The sequence below is a fragment of the Catharus ustulatus genome, chromosome 4, assembly GCF_009819885.2.
Source record: "Catharus ustulatus isolate bCatUst1 chromosome 4, bCatUst1.pri.v2, whole genome shotgun sequence".
Lineage (NCBI taxonomy): Eukaryota > Metazoa > Chordata > Aves > Passeriformes > Turdidae > Catharus > Catharus ustulatus.
Window position 1 is genome coordinate 7967259 of NC_046224.1, and position 23722 is coordinate 7990980.

The following is a 23722-nucleotide window of genomic DNA, read 5'->3' on the forward strand; positions in this document are numbered from 1 at the left end:
CAAAAGTAAGTTTTAGAACTCTTCTTCTTTCTACTTGAAAACCTCCCCTTTCTTTTAAATTTGAAATGCATAGTTTTATAGTCTAAGTAGCTGGGCTGAAAAGAAAAAAAAAACAGTAACAAACAGCAGTTACTTACTGGAAGAATCTCAAAGGTCTGTAGTGTTCCACTGTTCAGTGTTATTGTCTCAGAATCAACAGTAGCAGCAGGGGAATCGGTGGAGGCTGCAAAAGGAAGGGAAAAAAACCAAGGAAAAGTATGTAAACCAGAATGTTCAGCCCTGCAGACAGCATAACATACTATAATTAATACATGGCAGGGAACTGTTAATTCCCCTAAGAGGAAAAAGAAAACTGGCTGTGATCCTAATGACAAGGTTCTCTAATTGGTACCCAAGATGCAACACTATTTAAAGAGAGCGTTCTACAATCCAAAAGAGCAAAAGAAAGTAAGTATGGGTTTAGCACACAGAGATAAAAGCAAAGTTTCTGACATGATCTAATTGCTTTTTGCAATGAGATTTGCAAGAGGTTCAAATGTAATGAAATACTTTGGTGTAATGATATTTTCTGAATCATGTACTGCTTGTTTGAAACCAGTGTCAGGCTTAATATTGTTGTGTTTCCCACAGACCTTTTTCTTTTTTTGCATTTTTCATCTTTTCTGCCCTCCACAGTATGTCCACCCCGATGAAAGATTAGATGCTTCCCAAGATATTTCCCTGTCCCGTGTGTTATGACTGCAGTGTATAAAAGCTGTAAGTATTCTTACTACAACTATGTAATTATTTATGCAATTAGCTCCACTAATTCTAAACGCAGTGAAGAGAAGCATTGAAAACAGTTGATGTACCAGATATTTCAAGATCCCCAGGTCCAAACAACTTGTACTCAAAACTTTACAGACATAATTATGATTTCTACTTACTCTTAAAAAAAAATCACAAGTTCCAGGAAGCTGAAACTGCCTGGGGCTTTCCAGTAATTTCCTAAATACCAAAAGGGGAAAAGATCTACAAGATGATAACAGTGACCCAAGCACTGGAAACTTTGCCACCTCAGACTCTGTGGCTGCAAAATACACTAATTTTGGTCTCTTAAGAAGATAAAAGCTCCATTTTTGAAGCTTTTATTGTTGTAGTGGCATGTTCAAGGTTTCCTGCTGTAGATTTCCTGGTACTCAGCAGCAGAGAGCTGTAAAGTGTGGCCTTTCAGTCAGCCAGCCACTATTTTCATTAAACCTCAGGAACTGCCCCTTTGAAACCCTGAGCCTTTCACCAAATGCAGCTTATAGTGGCTAATAGGCTCAGCTCTCTTGGGACTGTGAAACACACAATATAAAATTCACTGTGATTACACAACCAGAAATTCTTCAGAAAAGCAGACTAAAATGGGGGAAAAGGCTTGTTAGGCAGACATGGGTAACTGAAATCACAAAATAACCATTACAGGATTCAATTCATAAAGGACTAAAGGTTCCAGGATCCCAGCCCATCTTTCATCTGCTCATCAAAACCCATCAGCTTCGATTAAGCTTCATCCAGAGTCTGAGAATAGTGACATACTATGACAGACTAAAAGTTCTTGGCTTGGTGTCATGTGTCATTCTAATTAGAAACTAAACCACATAAAATGAAAATAGCACTTAATAAACAGATTAAGACAGATTGACCTAATACAATTATAATTAGAAAATTGTTTGCCAAGTGCCTGTTCAGGAATAGTCTGAGGAATCAGTTTGCAGACTGATCAACTCAGCTCAGCTGGTCAGAGCAGGGTGCTAATAATGCCAGGGCTATGGGTCCAACCCCTGTGCAGGCCATTCATTTAAGAGCTGGGACTCATGACTCATGTGGATCCCTTCCAACTCAGAATATTCTGTAACTAATTTGGTAATCAGCAAGACCAAAGCCCTAAATTTTCCTAATAGAATTTACAGATGACAAATGGTGCAAAAAAATATACGGTGCAGATGACAGACTGCATGTGACTGGAGTTACTTTTTAAGAGCTACACACAGAGAAGACCTGCTAATCAATGATAATTGATGGTAATGAGCAAAGTTCATCCTTAAGAGCATGGAAAGCATCAACTTAAAAAATATACAGTAGTTTAGCAGAACACTGGCTGAATGCTGGTGTGACTTAGCAGCTAACACATTCCCAAGTGTGTTTGTGCCTAGAAATAACTGCATAATAAAGAACTAGAAAAAACCACTTATACCTTCTCTTCAGTGCCCTGCATCAGAACTCAGGGACTGCAGTCTATGTAATTTACAAATGGAGAACTTGTACATGATGTTCATTGTTCTGCACGAGTGACCAGAAACAACTGAAGCAATAAACCTAAATACTCTGTCTTCATTAAGAGGTTTGTGCACTGAAGGCTTTCTAAAGAACAGGTTATGTGGCAAACTCCTGTGTGCACATACAAACAGACACCTACAACACCTGTGTCCAGGTGCTCCAATTGTAGCCTCTTGGAATTACTGTCACAGCAATATCTGTGTTTGTCTAAGTTAGAAACAGGTGCACAGAATACAGAAATGTTTCATTTGAAGCTATGGCATGACCAAAGGAGAATTAAAACAACTCTTTAAGCCATGCTCACTCCTTCACCACCTCAGCACAAGCAGGCTCCATGTTCTGTGTGAGTGGTTTGTTTCAGTACTTACACACGTGGGTGATCTGCACTGGGATCTGCAGAGCTGCCATGGGGCTCGGGGCACTGCCCGTGCTCTCCTCCAAGCGAGCCACGCGGATCTGCACGTGCTGCACCCCCGAGCTGGAGTTAGTGCTTGCTAAGCCACTGCCACACTTGTTCTCTGGAAGCTGGTGTCCTGGATTGTTTTTTTGGTTCTCGTGGAGTTGTTTAAGACCCTTTATCAGCACTGAGAGAAAAAACACTCATGCTAAAGTAGGTTGAGGAAGCACATTTGAAATGCTGCAATTGGTGATTTACCCAAGATGAAAAGAAAAACAAAATCCTACAGAATCTGGAACTTAAGCAATCTCCAGAGATGTAGAAACTAGAAATTTAGCACATACAGAGACCATTTATAGCCAACTACAGCAGTGAACTGGATTTCCTCATGGAACCCAGGCATTTCATGACACTTGAGTGAAAAAAGAACACAAGCGCCCATAAAATTTTGGAACTCTCTAAAATGATGCATGCTATATCTACAAGCTACAATCAAATACCAGTATCACTAGCTGCATAATGCTGCTATCAGAAGTAAATCCTCTAATCTTCTACAACAAGGAAGCAGATTTGTTCAAGAGCTTGATAGAAATGTTACTGAAAATAGGGAGCAAGAGAGAATGAATCCCAAGTGGTTATATTACAATTCTTCACCTGTGCATGAGGAGGCCCATTGCTCCAACAGAACCACCCACCTTTCTTCTCTGTGATTGCTTTGGCCCTTCTGGGGCAGCAGCTGACATAACAGCAGATTACAAAACCTGAGGCCTCAGCTTTCCTAGCATCCTTTTAAAACTGCCTAAACATCTCCCCTTTGTGAGGGAAAAGAGAGCAGAGCCTGTTGATTCTGTGCTGCATTTATCTTGTTAATTATTTGATGCAACAACTGCCTATTAATGTGTGGTAACAAGGGCTCTCCTCCCAGCTGCAGCCTTGAGGCAGGACTAATATATAACCACACTGTCAACCACAGCACCAGTGTGCATTAAATCACATCTTTCATTAATTATGACGTGACTAATTGCTCTCATTTTTTTCATCTCCCCGAGTAAGACAAAGGGAGGTCTGAAGGTCACATACACCCCTTTGGCTTAGGCACTAGTTTCTGCAAGGCAGAATGGGAAAATGGTATGAAATGTATTTGAGGGAGATTTATGCTCCTGATTCCTCCCCTCCTCCTCACTGCAGCTAGCTTAGTAGATCTACCTTCTGTCTACAGCTAAGGCTCAGCACTTGACAGAGATTACATTTTAACATTGTAAAGGCAACACAGCTAACCTGAGGCCATAGCTAGGCTGCAGATACATATCCTCCTCTTCCACCTGAAGAGGTCACTGCCCTCCATACCTAAGATCAGCAGCATCTGAGATCTGCCAGCTGAGCTGCTTATATACATGCTCTCACTTTAGCCAAAGCAAGAAGGGATGGTAAAGTCTGTCCAGTTGCACACATCAGCTTGGCCTGTTTGACTGAACCACTTAAGGATTGCTTGTAGGAGCAATTCAGCCAGCAGATCCAAGGGGCCAGTAACTTCCAGCAAAGGAGCAATGTGCTCTTTGGCCAGCAGTGTAAGCAGACAACAAAATGCAGCCTTATTCCTTTGCCTTATGTGAAAGGAGCTTTCAGAAGAGAAGTGTGCAAGTAGAACATTACCAGGGAATGAAACATCCTTGTGGTTTGCAATCTGTCTTTTAATGGTCCACCATTTACTCCGAAGCCACTGTGGGGAGCGGACACTGCTCCATCCTTCCGCCAGTAAATCCCAATTGATGTCATTTTCATCAGAAACTTCAAGTTCCGCTATCCTGGCAGGATACAGAAAATATTGACCTGTTAGAAACTGCCCTGCAGAGCGGCAGGGGTGTGGCACACGTCCGGCCGTGTCACACGTAACAGCGCAGAACGACATGCTAGTGACCAGCCCACCAGAGCTCAGGAATCGACACAGGCTTCCAAGGCTCCACGCTGCCAGAGGTCAAGCAGAATCATAAACAACAGAAGATGGACTAGACCTGTTAGATGATCCAGTCCATCTCCTTGCCATGCAGGATTATTCTCCTTATTTACTCATACATTAGGTCTTAGATCAGATTATCGTGAAGCATTCCAAGTGGTGGTACTTGCATCTTTTCTTTTTGAAAAAACATTCTCCAAACACATCTCCAAGGCAGGAAATACTTCCTGAGATTCACTCTGAACATTCACTTAATTAATTTCATGTTATGATATTTACTTGTTTTCTTCTAAGTAACAACCATCCATCCTTAACACAGATTTTTGCCTTCTCTCAGATGCTTCTTAGCCAAAGCAGATGAAGTTAACTACAGCATTTAACACTTTCTCATAAATCAATCCCACCAGGCTCTCCAAATAAGGGACAGTCTTCTCTACCAGAATCTGTCTGAAATCACAAAAAATCTCTGAATTGCCCTTATCTGTACATAGAGCACATGAAAGAGAGGTGAATAGTGAGGGGAAAATATTTTTGTGGAAGTTAAGAAAAGTCCTCTTCATAAACAAAGCAAGAGCACTCTTGCTAGCTAAAGAAAGAAAAAAGTAAAAACAAAAAAAAAACCCTACCAAAACCAACTCTGTAGGATGAGTAAAGGATATCTGGACAGACAAAACCAGAAATACTAAGAAATATACCCAGCACATTCTGAAATGTGGAATCAGGCTCCTCATTTTGAGTTAATATCAAATGGAGTCAGTAAATTTAATATTACTTTGTAAGCAATCCTTAGATTCCCTCAATGTCTTGGCTTTTTATTCCCACCCGACCATAAAAATCCACTGGCTAAAAAGCCTGAGTTAAAGGCAGGTAAAATGGGAGGAGGACTGGAGAGAGCAAAAGATTTCCAAAGTCACTACCAGGTTGCCAGTTCAAATGTAGTCAGAGATGCTGATATCCAATCAGTGTTTGTTGGCCTACATGAAATTAATTTGCAGTCTCAGTTTAGCTCTTTGTAGACAAGATGTCCACATCACAGAAACCACCACCACACTTGACCCTTGTTGGTCATCTCAGCAGAGAGGCCAAGGACTGAACGGGCAGGGAGACTGAGCTACCCTCCAGTTAAGGGTTAAAGCGCATCGGTGGGGCAACGTGTGGGAAGCTTGCACGGTTTGCTGCCTGTGCTGTACCTTTTCTGTGGAATAAAGAAGACTTCAGTCTCCAGGGTTTTCAATCTGACACCTTTCACGAACACTAACATTCACTAAAAAAACAAAAAACAAAAAATATGTTCAATAATAAATCTCTGGGAACTGTAAACACAGCAGTGATTTTTGGAAGGTTCTAGAATTTTCAGTGTCTAGGAAACCAGCAAAATGGACCCCAATGGAATCCAGCCAGCAACACATATTACGAGCCTTGAAAAGTAACTAAAATAGCGAACCTCAAGATGAGATTTATTTCATCCTCCTTGGTCCACTCGGTGCCCCCACTCTGTTTCCAGTTGAGATAGTTGAGCCATTTAGAGCGGCACTGCTTCTCGGAGCGCGTCCCGACCCGCTCTGCCACAGCAGCCCAGGACACACCTTGTGTGACAATGTCACCTGGCTCTGTGCTTGTCAGCTCGTGCACCACTTCTGCCAGTCTTTTTTCTTCTTTCTCTGTCCACTTTCCTGAAAGAGAGAGAAGCTCTCCAACTTAACTTTGTTCTGATCTGTAACATGCCAGCAGACATTTAATTTCCATGTCCAACACCTTATTCCAGATGCAAATATTAACTTGTGAAGATGTAACTCTTCTTAATTACTAACAATTTATATTACATCCATTCTTGATTAACAAATCAACAACTCCATTGTTCTGCTGCCAAATTTCTCTTTACTATTCCTCTCACAGAGGAATAAGGCAACACAGAACTTGTCTAAACAGTGACCAAAGCAAACTGATCCAAGCTATCTGAACTGTATTAGCTGGAGTTAATTAACCATGCAACAACTTAGTGGACATTATTCACATAAGGTCTGACTGAATTCTCCTTTATACCTGAATATATACATTACAAAATAAACAGTACTTTAATCCTGAAGTGCATCAGTCTTTCTCTTGACACCAAACACACAGTGTAAATTTATAATCATTAAACACAAGGGACAGAATTTTAGCCAAAATATCCATTTCTGACACCAGCATTTACCTCACCTGTGTTGCAAGTATCCTTCATCAGTCTGCATCGATCCTTTACAGATGAAGCACTTCTCCCCAGGGCAGCTCCTATTGTGGCCCAATCATTACCATGCTTTACTCTCAGCCTAAAGAGAAATGTGCTCATTAGCACCATATCCAGTTAGGAAATTACCAAATATCAAATATTCTCTATTAAAACAGGATGAATGTGCAGTTTATAGGCTTAGAGAGAGAATGGGGAAATCACTTTGCTGCTTTACTATTGATATTTTCTGCTACTTTTTCCTATGTGTTTCTAGAAGCCTTTCGGACCAGCTAAGCCACAAGACACTTAAAAAATGCATAATATCTGTCTTGCAGGAATATTGTGAGGTTTAATGAGTGTGTTAAACACAATATGAATGTTTAGATAAACAGCTGGTTTCCATTCTATACAGGTTCCTCAATGATTTTCAGGTGGCATAGAGAGCACTTGAGAAATTTAAATAATACTCGATGAAAACCCAGGCATCCTACAATTTAAATTAAGCAAAACACTGCATAATCACATTCATCCTTTTAGCAATCATCCTCCTCCTTCACATGACAGCAGGTTGCCTAAAATGTTGATCCATGACTAGTTCTGACACATCTGGAAGCACAGGCACCTTGTGAACGACACAAACCAGCTCATTTGATCCAAACAGATCCATCAGTGCAATGCAATACTCTCTTCCTTCAGTCCAACAGCATCTTCCAACTGCTCAACCCCAGCAATGTGCAGGAGGGGATAAAGTCTGCAGCCCCATCCCTCAATCTATCAGGTTCATACTCAAAATTAGGCTTTTTGAGCTGTATTGATAATTTATGCATCTGTAACACTTCCTAGGGGAGATCCTACTCTTGATCTGCGTCTTCCTTTAGGAATAACTTTTGTTCAGATTTCGTAAAGAAAAGGAATTTCTGTTGCTCATAACCACAAATATTGACTGTGCTTGTAAAAGTCTGAAACTTTCCTAGTTACAACAAAAGCCTTGATTTAGAACTTTGCATATTGTTAGGTCCTGAACACACATTAGAAAAAAAATTAAAATAATCCAAATGTAGTTTCATTCTTCTTTAGATAGTAACCACTATTTCTGGAGAGTGTTGGAGCAGTCAAATTTATTTGCAACTCTTCAGAGATTTCACATAAGGAAACCTTTAAAAATTGATCAAGCTACTAAATATAAACAAGGAAGAGTGACTTTGCTCATAAGATAACTTACTCTTTAAGCTTTTCAATTTCCTCAGGAGTATACCTAAGCAACAGGTAAACAAAAGAACATTATTTTAAACAGAAAGCATATAGAATAAATATTTTTATTTTACTAACCACACAGTACATTTAGTAACATTTAGTTACAACAAGAGATTAAGGAATTTCAGCTGTAAGAAACAATCTGACTGAATACTTTGGAAGAATGTGAGGAATAAATGCCATTTTCCACATTAGTACATTTCTAAGGTTAACTGGTACAAGATTCCTCTCATTTGTCAGAAAAATTCCTCATTCTCCATGATCTTACTCCTACGAAGAGAATTAGAATTCTCTGCATTAGCCTTTCAAATAAACAGCTTCTTCCTTACTGTCCCAGTTCACCATCACCATAGAGCTGACTTTCCATCAAAAAAGTATATCAGCACTGAAAAGACATATTTAATTTTCCACTACCTTCAAAAATTAAAATATAATATCCTTTCTGGATGGCACCAGATCACTGCTTTAAAGAATGGTAAGCAAGGGCATAAGGAGTGAAGATCAATTACTTTCAGATCATAGCTCCAGAATAAGTTACATCTCAGCAGATTCATGCTTGTGTCCAAGTCCTCTCATCATATCACAATCTGTTATTCACCTTTGTTTAGGGTTTTTTGTTTGTCTGGTTTTTAAAGCTGTCACTGAACACCATCAACTGAACACAATTATTGTCAAGGATGATCTATCAGAATTGAGCAGAGGTGACATATTAGCAAGATCTAGGTCTGTTTGGCTAAAATTTTCTGTCTCACATAGAACAAGAATAAATACATGACCCTACTCATACCAATAAAACCATGCAGCATTAGAGGGTTTCATACTTTCCAACATGGTTTCTGTCATCATACATGCGCAGAACTCTTCTATAGACAGCAAAGAGAGGCCGATTCAGACCCCAAGCTATTGTCCTGTAGAAATCTTTTCTTTCATCTTTTGACATTTCAAATATAATTTCAGTGGCATCTTTTATTCCACGGGCCTAGAACAAAGCATTTAAAAAAAAAAAAACAAAAACCACAAACAAAACACCTTAGACGAAGTCTCCTAGGAATCAAGAAGTAGAACACAAGAACTGAAGCCATTATGCAACTTTTTGTGCATCACAAATACTACAGTCCAAAAGTGAAACTGAGTATTTATGGATTAGTTCCCTCAAATACAAGCCCTTGAACACTAGGTTTTGCTGTTTTGTTTGTTTTAATGTTGGAGTCCAGGGAGACACAGAAATTCTAGCACCTACTCACATATAATTAAAAAATCCCTGTCCAATGTATATTTAAGATCAAAAACTGAACCATCATATAGAACATAACAGAATATGTACTGTGGTGGAATTAGTCTGGGGCCCTACAGGGGAAGGTTGTCAAACAGTGCTGTATTGATTTATTACATAATTTTAGATATTCCTAATGCAAAACCTATTTCTTTCAATTGAACTACTCCTCTTGTTCTGATGGAATCTCAAATAAATTAAATACAAAAACACTGCATTGAAATATAACAGTAAAGCTTAACTTCAGCTTAAACTAAGAATCACTATATTTCAATTATTCAAAGTAGTGCAAGAAAGTAGATAAATGGGAAAAGAATGAATCAAATCATTTATCAGTAACTCAGAAAAATTATTTAGCTAGCTTCACTAGATTTAAAATGTGTTACTATCCATGAATGATTTTGTGGCAGAAACTCTAGTATGTGTGTGGGCAGACACACTCTCTTCAACTAATGCTGTGGATTTTTATCCCAATGAACACTAAATTCAGGGATTTTTTAAACCACGAGTAAAGGATGGTGAAACTGTAATATCCAGGCTATATATTCTCAGTTATAAGGGCTCAGCTCAAATATTCTCAGCTGCAAGCCTACCACAAATATGACTTATGGGCAATTATCACCCTCAGCATATTCACCACATGCTCATTTACACTGAACTCTGACCCCAATAATTTAAGGGGAAGAAAGCAGACACAGGCATCCTGCCAGTGCAGCACAGTCACAGACTTGGCACCAAGGATATCTGGAAGTTGCATTCAGTGCCCAGTAAGGAAAATTATCTCTACTGATAGTGCAATTTTTTTACACCACCTTCAACAAAAGATTTATGAGTCCTCAATGAATAGCCAGAGAAAGAAATTTAACCATGTAAAATGTCATGTCAGTATGCTCATAATGGGCTATATCCAGTACAAAATTAAAAGCAATGTTATATTCAGCAGTACTTAAATCCTGTCTATGAATAAAATTTTCTTATGTATTTCAAATGGGTAATGACCATTCCTACAACAAACCAAATCATCTATTGTGAGTTTTGGGAAGTACTACAGAAAGTTGGTTTCTAGCAGGAACTGCATCACCACATCAAGGAGCAGGGAACATACTCTAAACATACCTTTAAGTAACGCTCAATGTTACTCATCAAAATATCAATTTCTTCCTTTGACCACATCCCTTGCTTCCACTTATGGCCTGAGAGAAAAAATGACAACTAATTACTGAAGTGAAGGCCAGAAAAACAGCAAGAAATGGATTATATGAACAGACCCCATAGTGCAATTAACAAGGAAAAGAGTAATTTTAGCTACTAAAATATAACTGGCATTAATTTTAAACAGATGTTATTTCATAACTGACAGGAACCATCAACTAATATTTAAATAATGTGAGTCAGACTCCTCTTCAAAAACATCTCATTTTTAAAAACAGAACATGAACTCCTCTATGTGCTGTCAAGTCACATTTTCAGGCTTTCTTTTCAGCTGCAACTAGAAAATTTCTGTCTTTAAACTGACAGCTGAAATTTCTATGCACTCGAAATTATTCCAGAAGCTGGAACTGAAAATATGACTCAGATTACCTGAGGAATTGGCAACAAGGTGGGGTTCTCTTGCACGCCTTAACACTCCTGAACATGAAAGCAGTGCCACCTACTGTGAGTGCTTTTCATAGAGGTAAGTGCTCCATTAAGCTTTTTTTGACAAGCTGGTCCCCATCTCTCTCCTTCTTTTTGCATTTGGAGTAATGCTCAGGGGTCACAGTCACATAAAACCTTGTGTGGGTCTTTTACTTCCTCAAATAAAAGTGGTTAACCAATAGAAACAAGCAATGTTTTCTCTCTGTCTATGCCTTTGGTAATTACAATGCCAGCTAAGCTGTAAAAGCAAACCCAACCAACTTTATTCAAAGAGAAAATTTCAAACCTGTAGTCTATCAATAAATCATTAGAATATTCCTACTTTAAATTATCCTTTTTTCCCCTTATGGTCATACCACACTTTTAATTAAGCTTATGCTGGTGTGACCCAGTTTACATACTGGTGTGTGCTGGCTACCTGCCCACCTCTGCTCAGAAAAATCAGGGTACTTCCTTCTCAGCCTGCTAATTACCAGAGCTGAGAGACAGAACACACCAAAGAGACTGTTTACTCAAATCCAATTATAATGAAAAGTACAGGCATTATTACTAATTCCATTGGAGGTGGTGAGAGAGTACTCTTTGCCTGTGCCCCATAGCTTCAATCTCTTCTTCCACAGTCACAGAAAATAATGTATTCCTGTAACTATGATTCACACAGGTCCAAGCCTCTGAACTAACCTCTAATACCAAACTATTTTAGGAAAGGACATATATTCTGCACTTCCCATGTTTACATATTCATAGTCAAGATTATAATAACCGGCCCACAGGTCTGGGAAGAAAGCATTATCAAGTGGAGACTGCTATAAAATGATGAGCTCAGGCAACACATGCCAAACTCTAAGCTACTGTAAAAGAAGACACACTGGCATTCCTCCACTGCTGAGCTCTGTGACAAACCACAGAGCTTAAAAGAAAAGTTCAGCCCGTAGAGATTCTCAAATATTTTTCCTCGCATATTTTACTAGAAATATCTTCCTCAAGTTATTAATTTCTTAACTGGAATCATCAGATTGAGTGCCTTCCTTTGACCAGCTGACAATGCTGTCTCTCTTCTTAAAGGTTTGTAACAAAAAAGGGAGTTGCTCTGAACTGACTGAAAAAAAATATTTTTTCTCTAGAAAAAGCAAAAGTCAAAGTAAGACAAACAGTAGAGGGGCTGAGGAAACCAGTTTTTTGACATTAAGTTTTTTCTCTAGGTTTGGACAGGCATTTCCCCTGTGGGGAGGAAAGAAAAAACAAAACTTCTTGAGTTCAGCAACTACAACATGATTGCACAGATAAATCTGGAAAGGGAGGAATGCGCAGTGGGGTGGAAGTTTAAGGAGTAGTTGAGATTATTTCATCAGATCCTGGTCTGCAGGAGCCCTCTTCTTCTGAAGTAACTCCACTAACCTGAGCAAGGACTGTTGTTTTTCTTGGTGTCCCCCACTTCTGCTGCAGCCTCCCACCCCCTCAGCAGGCAAGCACAACTCTGTCCCACCTGGGCTGACACACAGCACCCACAGCCCTTCTCTACTGTGGCCACTACTGCAGGCATGGCCCATCTCCAAAAAGCCAGACCAGAGATTACTTTATGCAACTTGCAAAACATTCTGAGATATTTGGAATAGTTTACCTTTCTACAGCATGGGAGAACTGCATTTGAAATACCTACCTTTATTGGTTAGAGAATCCTTATCCTCTTTGGTTGTGAACCAGGCTTGACTAACAGCTGATACTTCTTCATTGCCCATTGGGGAGATTTCATCCAACTGCTCATTCTGAAGAATCTTGAAAAGACCAGTATGAAATGACAGAGTCAGCTACTCAGTTGTTTGTATCACTTTGCAATTAACATGGAGACATAGTTTGGAGGAAAATTAAATCAGCACACCTCATCATCTTGCTGACTCTTCAAAAGTGTCAGGTCTTAGATATGGCATTTGAATTATCACCCTTCTTAAATCATGTAAGATTTAGTATATTAGTACACAGATGTTGTGAGAATTAATCAGATAACATTCTTCATCTTGTTTAATGTACAGTAAGTAAGAAGAGTCTCAGTGGCTGTGGTGGAAACCAGACTATATCCAGCATCTCCAGCCTAGAACTTTTAAACATGGTATACCCACAATTAAAACTGCATGTAACTGTTAGGACTGGTGACAAGACAAAGCCTATTTAAGCCTGTTATAAAATTTAACTTATAATCAAAGAATGACAGAAATAACAGACAAACTCACAACAGAGCACATAATTACCAGTGGAAGGTCACCTCTATTACTCTGCAGTATTACTCTTTGGGCATTAAACCTCTCACACACATCAAATTGTTCAACTGTCCTTTCACAGACCAGCATTTTTCCAAACAAGATCCATGCTCACATACATTTGTTTCAAAGAGTCTTATTTATTTACTAAGTACTTCTGATATGTGTTCCTCTTTTCATTTCAATCTAAATAAAAGTATACATGAAATAGGTAAATGGTGAACTTTTACTGTACCTGAATCTGGGTAACAGTTCCTTCATTAATCTCATCTTCAGCTACCTCAGTGGTAGCAGTCATGGTCACCTCAAAGCTCTGATCATTTTCTGAAACTTCAGATGAATAAGTTAGTTGCATACTTAACTCCCAAAGCATTTTTTACACATGCTACAAGTTTTATAAATTGCTACCTTTGAAGTGAAAATTTTGAGGAGCCTTATTTGGTATTTATTTGTTGACACAGTAAATTCACTAAATGATTATCAACTGCTTCTCTTAATAAAATTTAAATATGGCTTTTGAAATCTTCAGTTTTATGTTTGACTACAACTATCACTTAATGTGAAACATAAACAAAATGTGTCTGATACAAAAAACTGAAACTGTATTAATATTTCTTTTCCAGGCCTACCTCCAGTATTTTCCAGTTATTAAAGGACAATATTCAAATCTTTTGGCTGCATGCATTTTCCCCAGTCCTCCTTTAACATGATAATGCCTTTACTTCTAAGGAATTTCTACCTAGTTCCACCAAATAAACAGGCACTCTAGGTACTGCAAATTGGTATTTTCACTACATCTGGTTTTGTGTCCCTCTAGGTACTGCAAATTGGTATCTTAACTAGATCTGGTTTTGTGTCCCTTTGGGAGATTATATTAAGCTTTCTAATACTCAATCAACTTCCAGAAGACAAATTCAGTATTCATCCTATCTTTTTACATCAGTCTCTTTTTACATCAATATTACAAAACACTGAAATACTGATTATACTGTCTGATCATTAAAAAACCCCAAATCTCTTTGCAGAAGAGCATTTAGTTTGTTGTTCATACACTTATCCTTCATTTTACTGAATGTATCTGTGCCTGCAGGTCTCTAAACTACTGTAACACAGGCTTATTTTGCCAGTACTAATTGCTGCAAAACTATCCAAGGCTTAAAAAAATATGATACTCAAGTATATTAATAAAATTTGGAAGGAAAAAAAAACCATGCAGAATATTCTACTGTGATTCAAGAGTCCACTTTTAACCTTTACCAACAGATGTATTTGTTACAGGAATACACAAAAGAACTTACTTGGAACTGCAACAACAGAAATGCATGGAGTAGAATCATCAAGGCTTTGATCATCCTCTGATAAGCAAAGCCTCTTGTGTGGAGGTTCAGAGCTGTCTTCAGAGTCTACTTCATCAGCTTCTGACAACAAAAACACACCCAGTTACTTCCTCTAGCTACGTGGAGCCTTGGACAGTTCTCCTAAAAAGCAGGCCAAAGCAAACAATAGAAGCAAAAGTGACAGGGCTGGTTCAGTGCTTTGCTGCTGCCCAGGAACCTGGTCTAAGTTATGGGCAACAACAGTCCACAGGCTTTCTTCAACATGCACTTTCTTTGAAAATTCCAACCACAGTCTGATGAACAGAAATCAGTCTACAGAAATTTGGGTACCTGCTTGGTTCTAAGAATCCATTTCAACTGAAATAAACCACAGTAGCTGTATCTTTGCTGGGCACACACAATCAGTTTAGGGATTTATACCTAATTTCAACACTTTATCATTCTTCAAACCAAAGCAGAACAATTCTTGCACAGTGAGTTGCACCTAAGTAGCTCACAGAATGTGGGCAGGGATGTATGGTGGTCACATTTAAAAAAAAATACTATGTAATGCAATTTTATACCATTTTGAGGGCAATGAAGAATTAGGTTCCCTTCAGTATCCTGAGTCAAAGTCACAGAGTTCACGGTTTCTACTGTCACTGTGTCAGACTCTTCTTCAACTGTGCTCATACTCAAACCTGAAAGAGCAACACACAGGTTACATTTCTGCAGCTGGACTCCACTTGGACCATAATGCTGCTTCCATGCCCCAATCAACAAAACTCCCACAGGGGATGAGCCTGCTCTTTCACATGAAACATCCACAATTTCAGACATTCACCTACCTTCCCTTTCCTGCACACATACATTGCACAAGGTAAAACCAGATAGTTTTAAAGCAACTTTTCTAGTTAAAAATAGTACCTAAACTCCCTATTAGGAGGATTTGCAGCCTACTGATCTCTTTTTTTTTTTTTTTTTAAACACAAACCTAGGCTATTACTTTTTCAGCATTTCTAAATTCTTCACATCTGATTATTTTTGTCCAGTATTTGTTCCACTGTAATTTAGTAATTCTACTATTATAGAACTGAAAGCTAGTCAGGGCTAACAAATATTTTTCTAGTGTCCTATTAGTCACAGCTGCTCTATTTCTACACTACCAACTTGCAAAGTTTTACTCTCCTTCCATGCTTATAGCTAAATGTGAAACTTGCAGGGTTTTTTTAGCATTTAAACAACAACAGCAACAAAAAATTGGTTGCAAACAATTACCAGCTACTGAGAGAGTAAGTAATCCAGGACAAGCCATATATATTGAAGCATAGAATTAGGGCAACATGAAGTGTCTCTGATAATTTCATTTCCATTATGAAAGTACTGCAATGAAACACAAAGTTTCTAGGAAAGTCTATGTACACCACCACCAGTAATTCTGAAATAAAACAAACCAAACCCCTACAACAAAAGTTTTATCCAAACATAAAGACATGCAATCTTTGCTGCTGCAGAAGCTAAACAAAATCACAATGAAAATATCCAGAACCTCTGCAAAGATTTCATCAGTTTTAAGCTTGCTTTTGTTGACTTTGGAAGAGATTTGTAAAATGAAAATATCATCTCTTTCTCCTTCAACTGCTCAGTCCTTTTTCTGTGTTTACTCATATGCCAACAACAAAAAAAATATTTTTAGATTTTATTTTGAAGTCAAAATGTTGTTAAAAAATATCTGGCTATAGCTTTAGAAACAAGAAATCACAAACACATTACAAACTTTCCCTGTACTATGCAGGGATAGCCAAATAGCCATATGCAAGCAGAATTTACAACCTGGATTTCAAATTCTCTGTATAATGTTAACACTACTGCATCAGCAGGAGATTATTTAATTTTTAATCAGAAAATATGTTCTTCACTATTGCAGAGTCCCAAGAAAAGTGTTATCCTGGAAAGATAAAACTACTGCCAGTCCTTCCAAAAAACTAGTTCTCACCCCTCGAGCTTGTTGAAGATTTGGCACATCTTTAAGCACACACAGTGACTGATTCCTCAAATGAAGTGATATTATCCTTCTGAACATATAAAACATTTCAGATACTACTGACATTTCAAATCAGAGGGTTCTCAAACTTACATTCACATCTACCAGCAGCAACAGTTCCTTGCCACATGCAAGCGTGGGAGTGAGTAACTTCCCTGGGACTCATCTGCTGCTGAGTTTTCCAGCCTGTGCCCTATCCTTCACTAGGAGCTGCTGTTTGCTACAGGGCTGTAAAACTGATTTTAGGAACCCAATGAGGCATCCTTAATGCTAAAACATGAAGAAAGACATCCAAAGCGTTACAGCTAAATTAGTAGACTGTAACTTTTTCAACCCAGTTTTAAGTTATTAATTTAGCTTTTGGGAGTGAACAAACTGGGCCAAAATAAACAGATTCTCTTTTTCATGTTCATATGTACTTTCTGAATAAATTTTACTACAAGAACTGCTGTAGTAAAAATCCCTGAATTTACTGGAAATGAGGTGGAGGATTCTTCTTTAATTGTATGTCAACTAGTTGTCACAACATTTATTTTTCTACAATCAGTTGAAAGCACCCATTTTTCTTGTCACCATTTTAGAGGCCTGAGAGACATGAGATTTATAAGACACATTACAAGAGTCATTCATTTCACCTACAGCTGCTCTGAATAGCACCATCCACAGCAGAAGAGAGAGCAGACCATTCCTTCTTTTTTTTTGGAAGACTGATGAAAATTGAATACAGCACAGCAAAGCTGGGTAATTCTTTCAGCAGTTACTCAGGACCTGATGAAAATCAATCTGTATATTTAGAGGATTTGGCTACCAAGTAAAAATCAGAGGGCAATTAATCCCTTTACATTCTCTGCCTTGCTGGTTTGCAAGTTAGGAGGGAACAGGACACAGCATAAAAGGGACCCATACATCCAAACATGGCATCCCAGGGATGGAGAGGAAGCAACACCAGGATCAGCAGCTGCTACCCTGATACTTCCAGAGCTGTACAGCATTTACCAGAGTGGCTCAGCACACCTGAGAGCACCACTGACTCCTCTGATGGAGTCACACATGTACAGCTGTCAGCTTGAGCTCCCACGAATTGCAGAGCACCAGACACTGGGCACTGCACTTTGTCCAAGCACCTGTGATTTCCCAATTAACACTCCTCAATGTAATTCCTGGATCTAGGACAGGTTTATAACTCCTTGCTGATTTCCCAAAAAGTACAGGCTCTCCCCTAAAAAATAATGACACTCTGTGTAAGATACTCAAGATTTAGCATGTCTTAAGTTTTCTAAGTAAAGGTAATAACCTTGACCATGCCTTGATAAAAACTTAAAAAGAGCCAAATCCTTGATTTGATTCTCATCAACTTCAATGCATATAGCCTTGGACCACGATTGAAAAGTGAGTAGAAAGGACATGAGGAATGAAGTCAAAGTCAAAAGCATGTTCTGGACACTTTTTTTATTCATTAGACCATATAAATACAAGAAAACTGAAAGAAAAACCAACCAACCAGGTACTTTCAAGCTACACTTACCCCAGAGACACCAACCCATAAATACATGAACGAGTGAGCAAAATCAGGAATAACTGTGGTGGTTCTTTTGAGTGAACAGGAAACAATCCCCACATCTTACAAACCTCACTGTTTCACAGATAATGATGTAGCCACCAGGTACTCTGAACATGCATCAAATATGACACATTCCCAGGGAGCTCAGTGGCCAAAGCCCAGTGCTGGTGCCCAAGCCAATGCCCTTTGATGCCTTCTCATCATGTTAGCTTTTGGGGTTGAGACCAGTGTTGGATAGCCATGCACCAAAAGTGTGGATGCCATAATCCATAAGAAGATAGCACCTTAGTAATCAGGGTCAATTCAACAAGCATTTTTTGCTTTGTTGGATTTCTGTGTGTGTATTTACCAAACCCAACATTTTTTAGGGCAGCATTACAATTTTAAACAGGTTTCAACATGCAGCCAAAGAGGTGGGAAGATACTTTGTTTACAAGACTCATTTAATACAGGTTTCCAATATGTTTTCCACTAAAGCCACGTAATAGAGATGTTCTTATTTATTTGGGAAGCGTGCAGCCGAATTATGGCAGGAAAAAAAAAAAAAAACCAAAACCCATAAAGCTGATTTTCCACCAAGCTGAAAAAAAAATTTAACATCCTAATACAACATTCCTTTAATTCTAAATAACCCTCATCAGGCAGATGGACTCAATTTTTCTGTGGGCTGTAAAAATGAAGCACTTCTAAGAAATAGTATTTTACTTTTGCAGACAGAATTCCGTCATTGGCCCTAGTTATTAACTGAACGCTATGTTAAGTCTTCACTGGACTGTTGTAAATATTTCAAAATTACTGTAGTAAGTTGTATTAAAGGCTGTGTTCTCTGCACTGGGCAGTAAGTATGTTTCACTAAGTCCTGTAAAAAGCAAATTTTGAAGATTATTAAAGGAGGTTTTCAGTTACTGTGGCATTTAACTGGAACATTCACATGGAAAGTGTTGGGATTTTGAGGCATTTGTTCAAGAGTAACACTAAGGAAACAAAGTCATTACAGGATCTCGTATTTTAGGAAGCCTGAATGTTTAGTGCATTCCACACCAAGTCAGTACTTCCAGTACATTATGAGGAGTTTTTATTATTCAACTAGTGACAGTGCTGTTAGGCTAATACTCAACAAAATCCCCCCAACTTTACTCCAGACCAAATGGGTTCTGCTCAAATTTAAAATTCCACCACACAGAAATTTTCTCTAACAGCTGCCAGCAGTGGATATGAAAAGGAACCAAACTGGGCAGACACCAATCACAAGGAGCCAGCCTGAGTCTGGGGCATATAAGGATTTATTAATCTGTATCAGCATGAGATTACAGTCCTTTAGGAACAGTTGCATCCTTCTCATCAGTGGTATTTAGAGAAGTGGGCCATCACTGAAACACAATATATGGGAGACACAATGGGACAAAGTGTTCTCATTTGCATTGATCCAATATTGGCAGAACTCCATGGTTTTAGCCTGTCCATTGAAAGTTTAATAAAAAGCACTGAGCATGCTTTAAATGTCACACAGGGGAAAAAACAACACAAAGCAAAATAAAACCTATGTTCTGGCTCTTTCAAAAGAAATAAACACAGAAAGTTAGAAGTTTTCTTTTTTAGGAATTGGCTTTTGGGCACATGGTTATGGCTACAGATAGAAATCTTCCTAAGTACTGTATGTACTAAAATTCCTTTCCCTTCATGTAAATCCAGTTCCATGCTAAGCATTTCAATAACTTTTTCACCTTTATAAATTATGGGAAGAATTTTGGCATGCAAGAAAAATAAGAAAAATTATCCTAACTGTAAGACTGATAAGCAAAGGTAAGTCTTGCTTTCTGATGGACAGATAAGCACAGAAATGATGCTCAAAAAAAGGACCTATTAGAACATGCAAAACACAGTAGAGAGAGGTCTTTGTCTCTTATATCGCTGCTTTTTATAATTTTGTGCAGTTAAGACAAAAATCAGTATTTTTTGGGCATTCAACTTAAAGAGTTATCATTAATGTTCCATCTTTTCAGTAAGTCATAAAACATCATAAAGTTATTATTATAATCACGTGAAATTATGTAAACGAAAACCAGAATGAGATGCGTCCATCTCAATGCATCTCCTGGTTTTGCAAAGGAATTCTAACTATGCTGTCAGGAGGCCAACGTGCATCTGCAGCCAAAGCGGCGCTGGCAAACAAAAAGATTTCTAGATTACTTCAACTAACAATGGCCAGGTGGGGCGGAACAGTGTAACTCTTTGTGAATGAACACACGCAAATACTATCAGCCAGCTGAAGAAGTAGCTGGTACAAGAGTAATACACTTCACCACGCCCAAGGGCACAATCAAGAATAAGGAGACCTCAAAAAGGAGGAAAAAAATAGGGCGGGGGAAATACAGGCTTTTCCGACCGGAATCCTTTATTTTGGGAAAACAGAGCATAGCCCTAGTGCAGAAAATCCTGGTACCGCTCTAAGATGAAACCCCCGATAGTGGCAGAGTCGAACACTTCAGACTCCACTTGCCCTAAGCAACCTCAAATCACAACTCTAACTAAGAAACAAAAACAAAAAAAAAGAAACAAAACAGATAAAACCCACAAGCTCAGGATACCCCAAGCGCAGACCCAGCGAAAGGAAATCGAAATTCAAAAGCGATCGTGCAGGTGGCCTCTTATTACAGACATCCAGGTATTGTGGGAGGGAGTTAAAACCAGAAACAACAACAATTTAAAAAATGATTAAACATAATAAACAAACGCGCTGCCGGCCTCCCCTGCCCTGCCCTCCCAATGCAGCCGGCTTTGGTAATTCCCAGGGCCGGTCCGTCCGTGCGCTTCCCAATTTCCCTGCGCGCAGCGCTCCGGCCCCGGCAGCTCTCCGGGCAGGCGGGAGCCGCGGCCCAGGGCTGGCCCGGGGCTCTCCCAGCACAGCAGCGGCGGGAGCCGGGCCCAGCCCCTGCCCGGCACTGCCCCCGGGGCGGCGGCTCCGGGCCCGCCTCAGCCCCGCTGCCCCGCGGCCGCCAGCGCCGCCATTTGGCCCCGGGCGGCCGCCGCCATTTTCCCGTGCCCCCGGCGGGCGGCGGCGCTGGACGGACCCGCCGCGGGCTCCGCTGCCCGCCCGGCCCTGCCCGCCCGCCCGCAGCCCGGCCCGAGCGCGCCGAGCCGCGGGGCCGCACACGGCCGCTCCCCGCCCCGTCCCCTCCCCTCCGCCCGCGGCCGCCGCCGCTGCCCGGAGCTCCCGGCCCTGCGATCCCGCAGGGCCCCGCGCACTTACTTCCTGTTTTGGGTCCGGGCACTTGAGAAACCAGGATGGAGACTCCCAAGTACCAGGATGGAGGCGCCGGGCGGCGGCGGGCTGCGAGCGGGGGAGGCGCAGGCGGCGGCGGGGCGAGGCGCTGCGAGCCCGCCGGAAGGGCCCGCGCCCGCCAGCCCGGCGCTTCCGCCCGCCCGCCCGGCGCCACAGAGCGCACGGAGCGGGGCCCGGGGCGCCACAGAGCGCACGGAGCGGGGCCTTGGGCTCCGGCGGTGCCACAGAGCGCACGGAGCGGGGCCCGAGGCGCTACAAAGCGCACGGAGCGGGGCTCGGGGCTCAGGGCCCGGAGCGCCACAAAGCGCACGGCGCCTTCCCCGCCTCGCCGCGGGGCCCCAGGGCCAGACCCCCTGAACATCCACACGGCTTCCGCCACAGATCCACGGAGTCCATTAGGCTGGGAAAGGACTCAGACCATAGAGCCCAACCTACAACCGAGCACCACTGTTGTCAGCCAGACTGTGGCACTCAGTGCCACATCCAGACTTTGCTTAAACATCTCCAGCGATGGTGACTCCACCACTTCCCTGGGCAGCCCATTCCAATGTTTAATCAATGGATGTCAATCAATGGCCACACATGTGATGAGGGCTCTGGAGCATCTCACATATGAGGAGAGACTGTGGGAGATGGGGCTTTTTAATCTGGAGAAGACTGGAAGGGAATCTCAATGTGTTTAAGTATCTCAAAGATGAGTGTCAAGAGGATGGGGCCGGACATGTTTTGTGGTGCCCAGCAGTAGGATGAAGAGCAGTGGCCGTAAACTAAAATGCATAAACTTCCACCTCGAGGAAATGAGGAACAACTTCTTTACACTGAGAGCGGCAGAGTGCTGAAACAGGCTGCCCAGGGAAGTTGTGGAATCTTTCTTCTCTGGAGACACTCCAAAGCCACTTGGGTGCTTTCCTGTGTAACCTGCTCTGGGTGACCCTACCTTGGCAGGGGGATTGAACTGGATAATCTCCAGAGGTCCCTTTGAATCCTAACCATTCTGTGGCTCTGTGATCACTTTTCATTTCCCTCCTGCCCAACAACCTCACAAAACCAAATCATATTATCAAAAATTATCCATAAAGCCAAGAATAACCAGGCATGTAGTGGTGCCCAGCTTGTGGTACTTGCTGCCCCATGGAATGGGTGCCTGTGGGTGCCAGGATCCTCATGATTCTTGGCAAACAAGCTGAGCCCCTCACAGGCAAACCAGACACGTAAGGGCAAGAGGGTGCATGGCATCCCCTGCCTGCCATTTTTTGTCTAAAAAACTCATTGCTCTTTACCACAAAGCCCCTTTTTGGCCAATTCCCTTATGTGTGACCTCCAGCTGCGTCCTCCTCAAACTTTGGGAGCTTTAAAAGGTGTCCTCATGGGAAGGCAGGGCAGCTCAGGAGAGGAGACATTGCACATAAAAATGGTAAAAGTATGGAGCTGAAATGAGTAGCTGGGACAAGAAGGTAACTGATATTAAGGAGCTGAAAGCAGCATTTATAGCACCTGTTTTGTTCAAAGCACATTTACATTAACTCTGGTCTATGTGTACTTGGTATTTCTGGACATCAAAACTCAGGAATCTTGAGTTCCACACCCAGTAGTTGACTAGGGAAACATTTAGGTGCATGGTACCTTTAGGCATTAATTGGCCAAAGGAGGGACACAGTTTGCTGTTCTAGGGTTGCATACAGCTATTGGACTGACCAGCCATGATCTCTTGCAGCTTTTCCCCCCAGTTTTTTTGCAGCAAATGAAGCATGAGCACTACATTTGCTTTTCTTGAAGCACCTCTTTGGTTTGTTGTTGTGGTGGTGGTTTTTATTTCTGTTTGGGTTTTGTTTGGCTGGTTTGGGTTGGTTTGGGTTATTTCAGGGCAGCTATGGGCTTTCTTTGAAATGAACAGGATACCACTTCCTTGAGCTGTACCAAAACACTTCATCAGGATGCTGTGTTCAGACTGCAGGAAACAATATTGAAATTTCATATAAGCCTCCACCATATGAAAATTTCTAAAAAGACCTTGTGCAGCAAGCAGCAAACATGAAGAGGACTCCTTCCATAAATTACTTTCTCCATATGTCATCCCTTCAGTTACAAGCCTTTTCCATGCTGGATATAAAGCCTTCCTCTTTACTATATTTTTATCTTACTTGTCTGGATGTACTTTGTAGAAAACATTATTTACATGCAAAATCTGTACCTCCTTTTACACAGTGGTGTTGTTCTAGGATGTATCATAGCCA

The 23722-nt window shown here is 40.7% G+C and overlaps 1 protein-coding gene across 3 annotated transcripts in view; it reads right to left on the reverse strand.

Annotated features, from left to right (window-relative positions):
* Positions 1-21589, reverse strand: part of DMTF1 (cyclin D binding myb like transcription factor 1) — a 28397-nt gene extending 6808 nt beyond the window's left edge. Inside the window, exons 1-13 of one of the 3 annotated variants that reach the window (XM_033058506.1) lie at positions 21456-21589; positions 15185-15301; positions 14583-14702; positions 13520-13614; positions 12690-12804; positions 10508-10584; positions 8940-9097; positions 8087-8119; positions 6855-6964; positions 6100-6328; positions 4355-4506; positions 2673-2888; positions 138-223 (exon numbers count right to left, since the gene is read on the reverse strand). In XM_033058506.1, the coding sequence (XP_032914397.1) occupies positions 138-223; positions 2673-2888; positions 4355-4506; positions 6100-6328; positions 6855-6964; positions 8087-8119; positions 8940-9097; positions 10508-10584; positions 12690-12804; positions 13520-13614; positions 14583-14702; positions 15185-15293 (1500 nt within the window). In that variant the 5' untranslated portion in view covers positions 15294-15301; positions 21456-21589. The remainder of the gene's footprint in view (positions 1-137; positions 224-2672; positions 2889-4354; positions 4507-6099; positions 6329-6854; positions 6965-8086; positions 8120-8939; positions 9098-10507; positions 10585-12689; positions 12805-13519; positions 13615-14582; positions 14703-15184; positions 15302-21455) is intronic. The other 2 variants (XM_033058507.1, XM_033058508.2) reach the window with 2 other exon arrangements.
* Positions 21590-23722: the final 2133 nt, after the last annotated feature.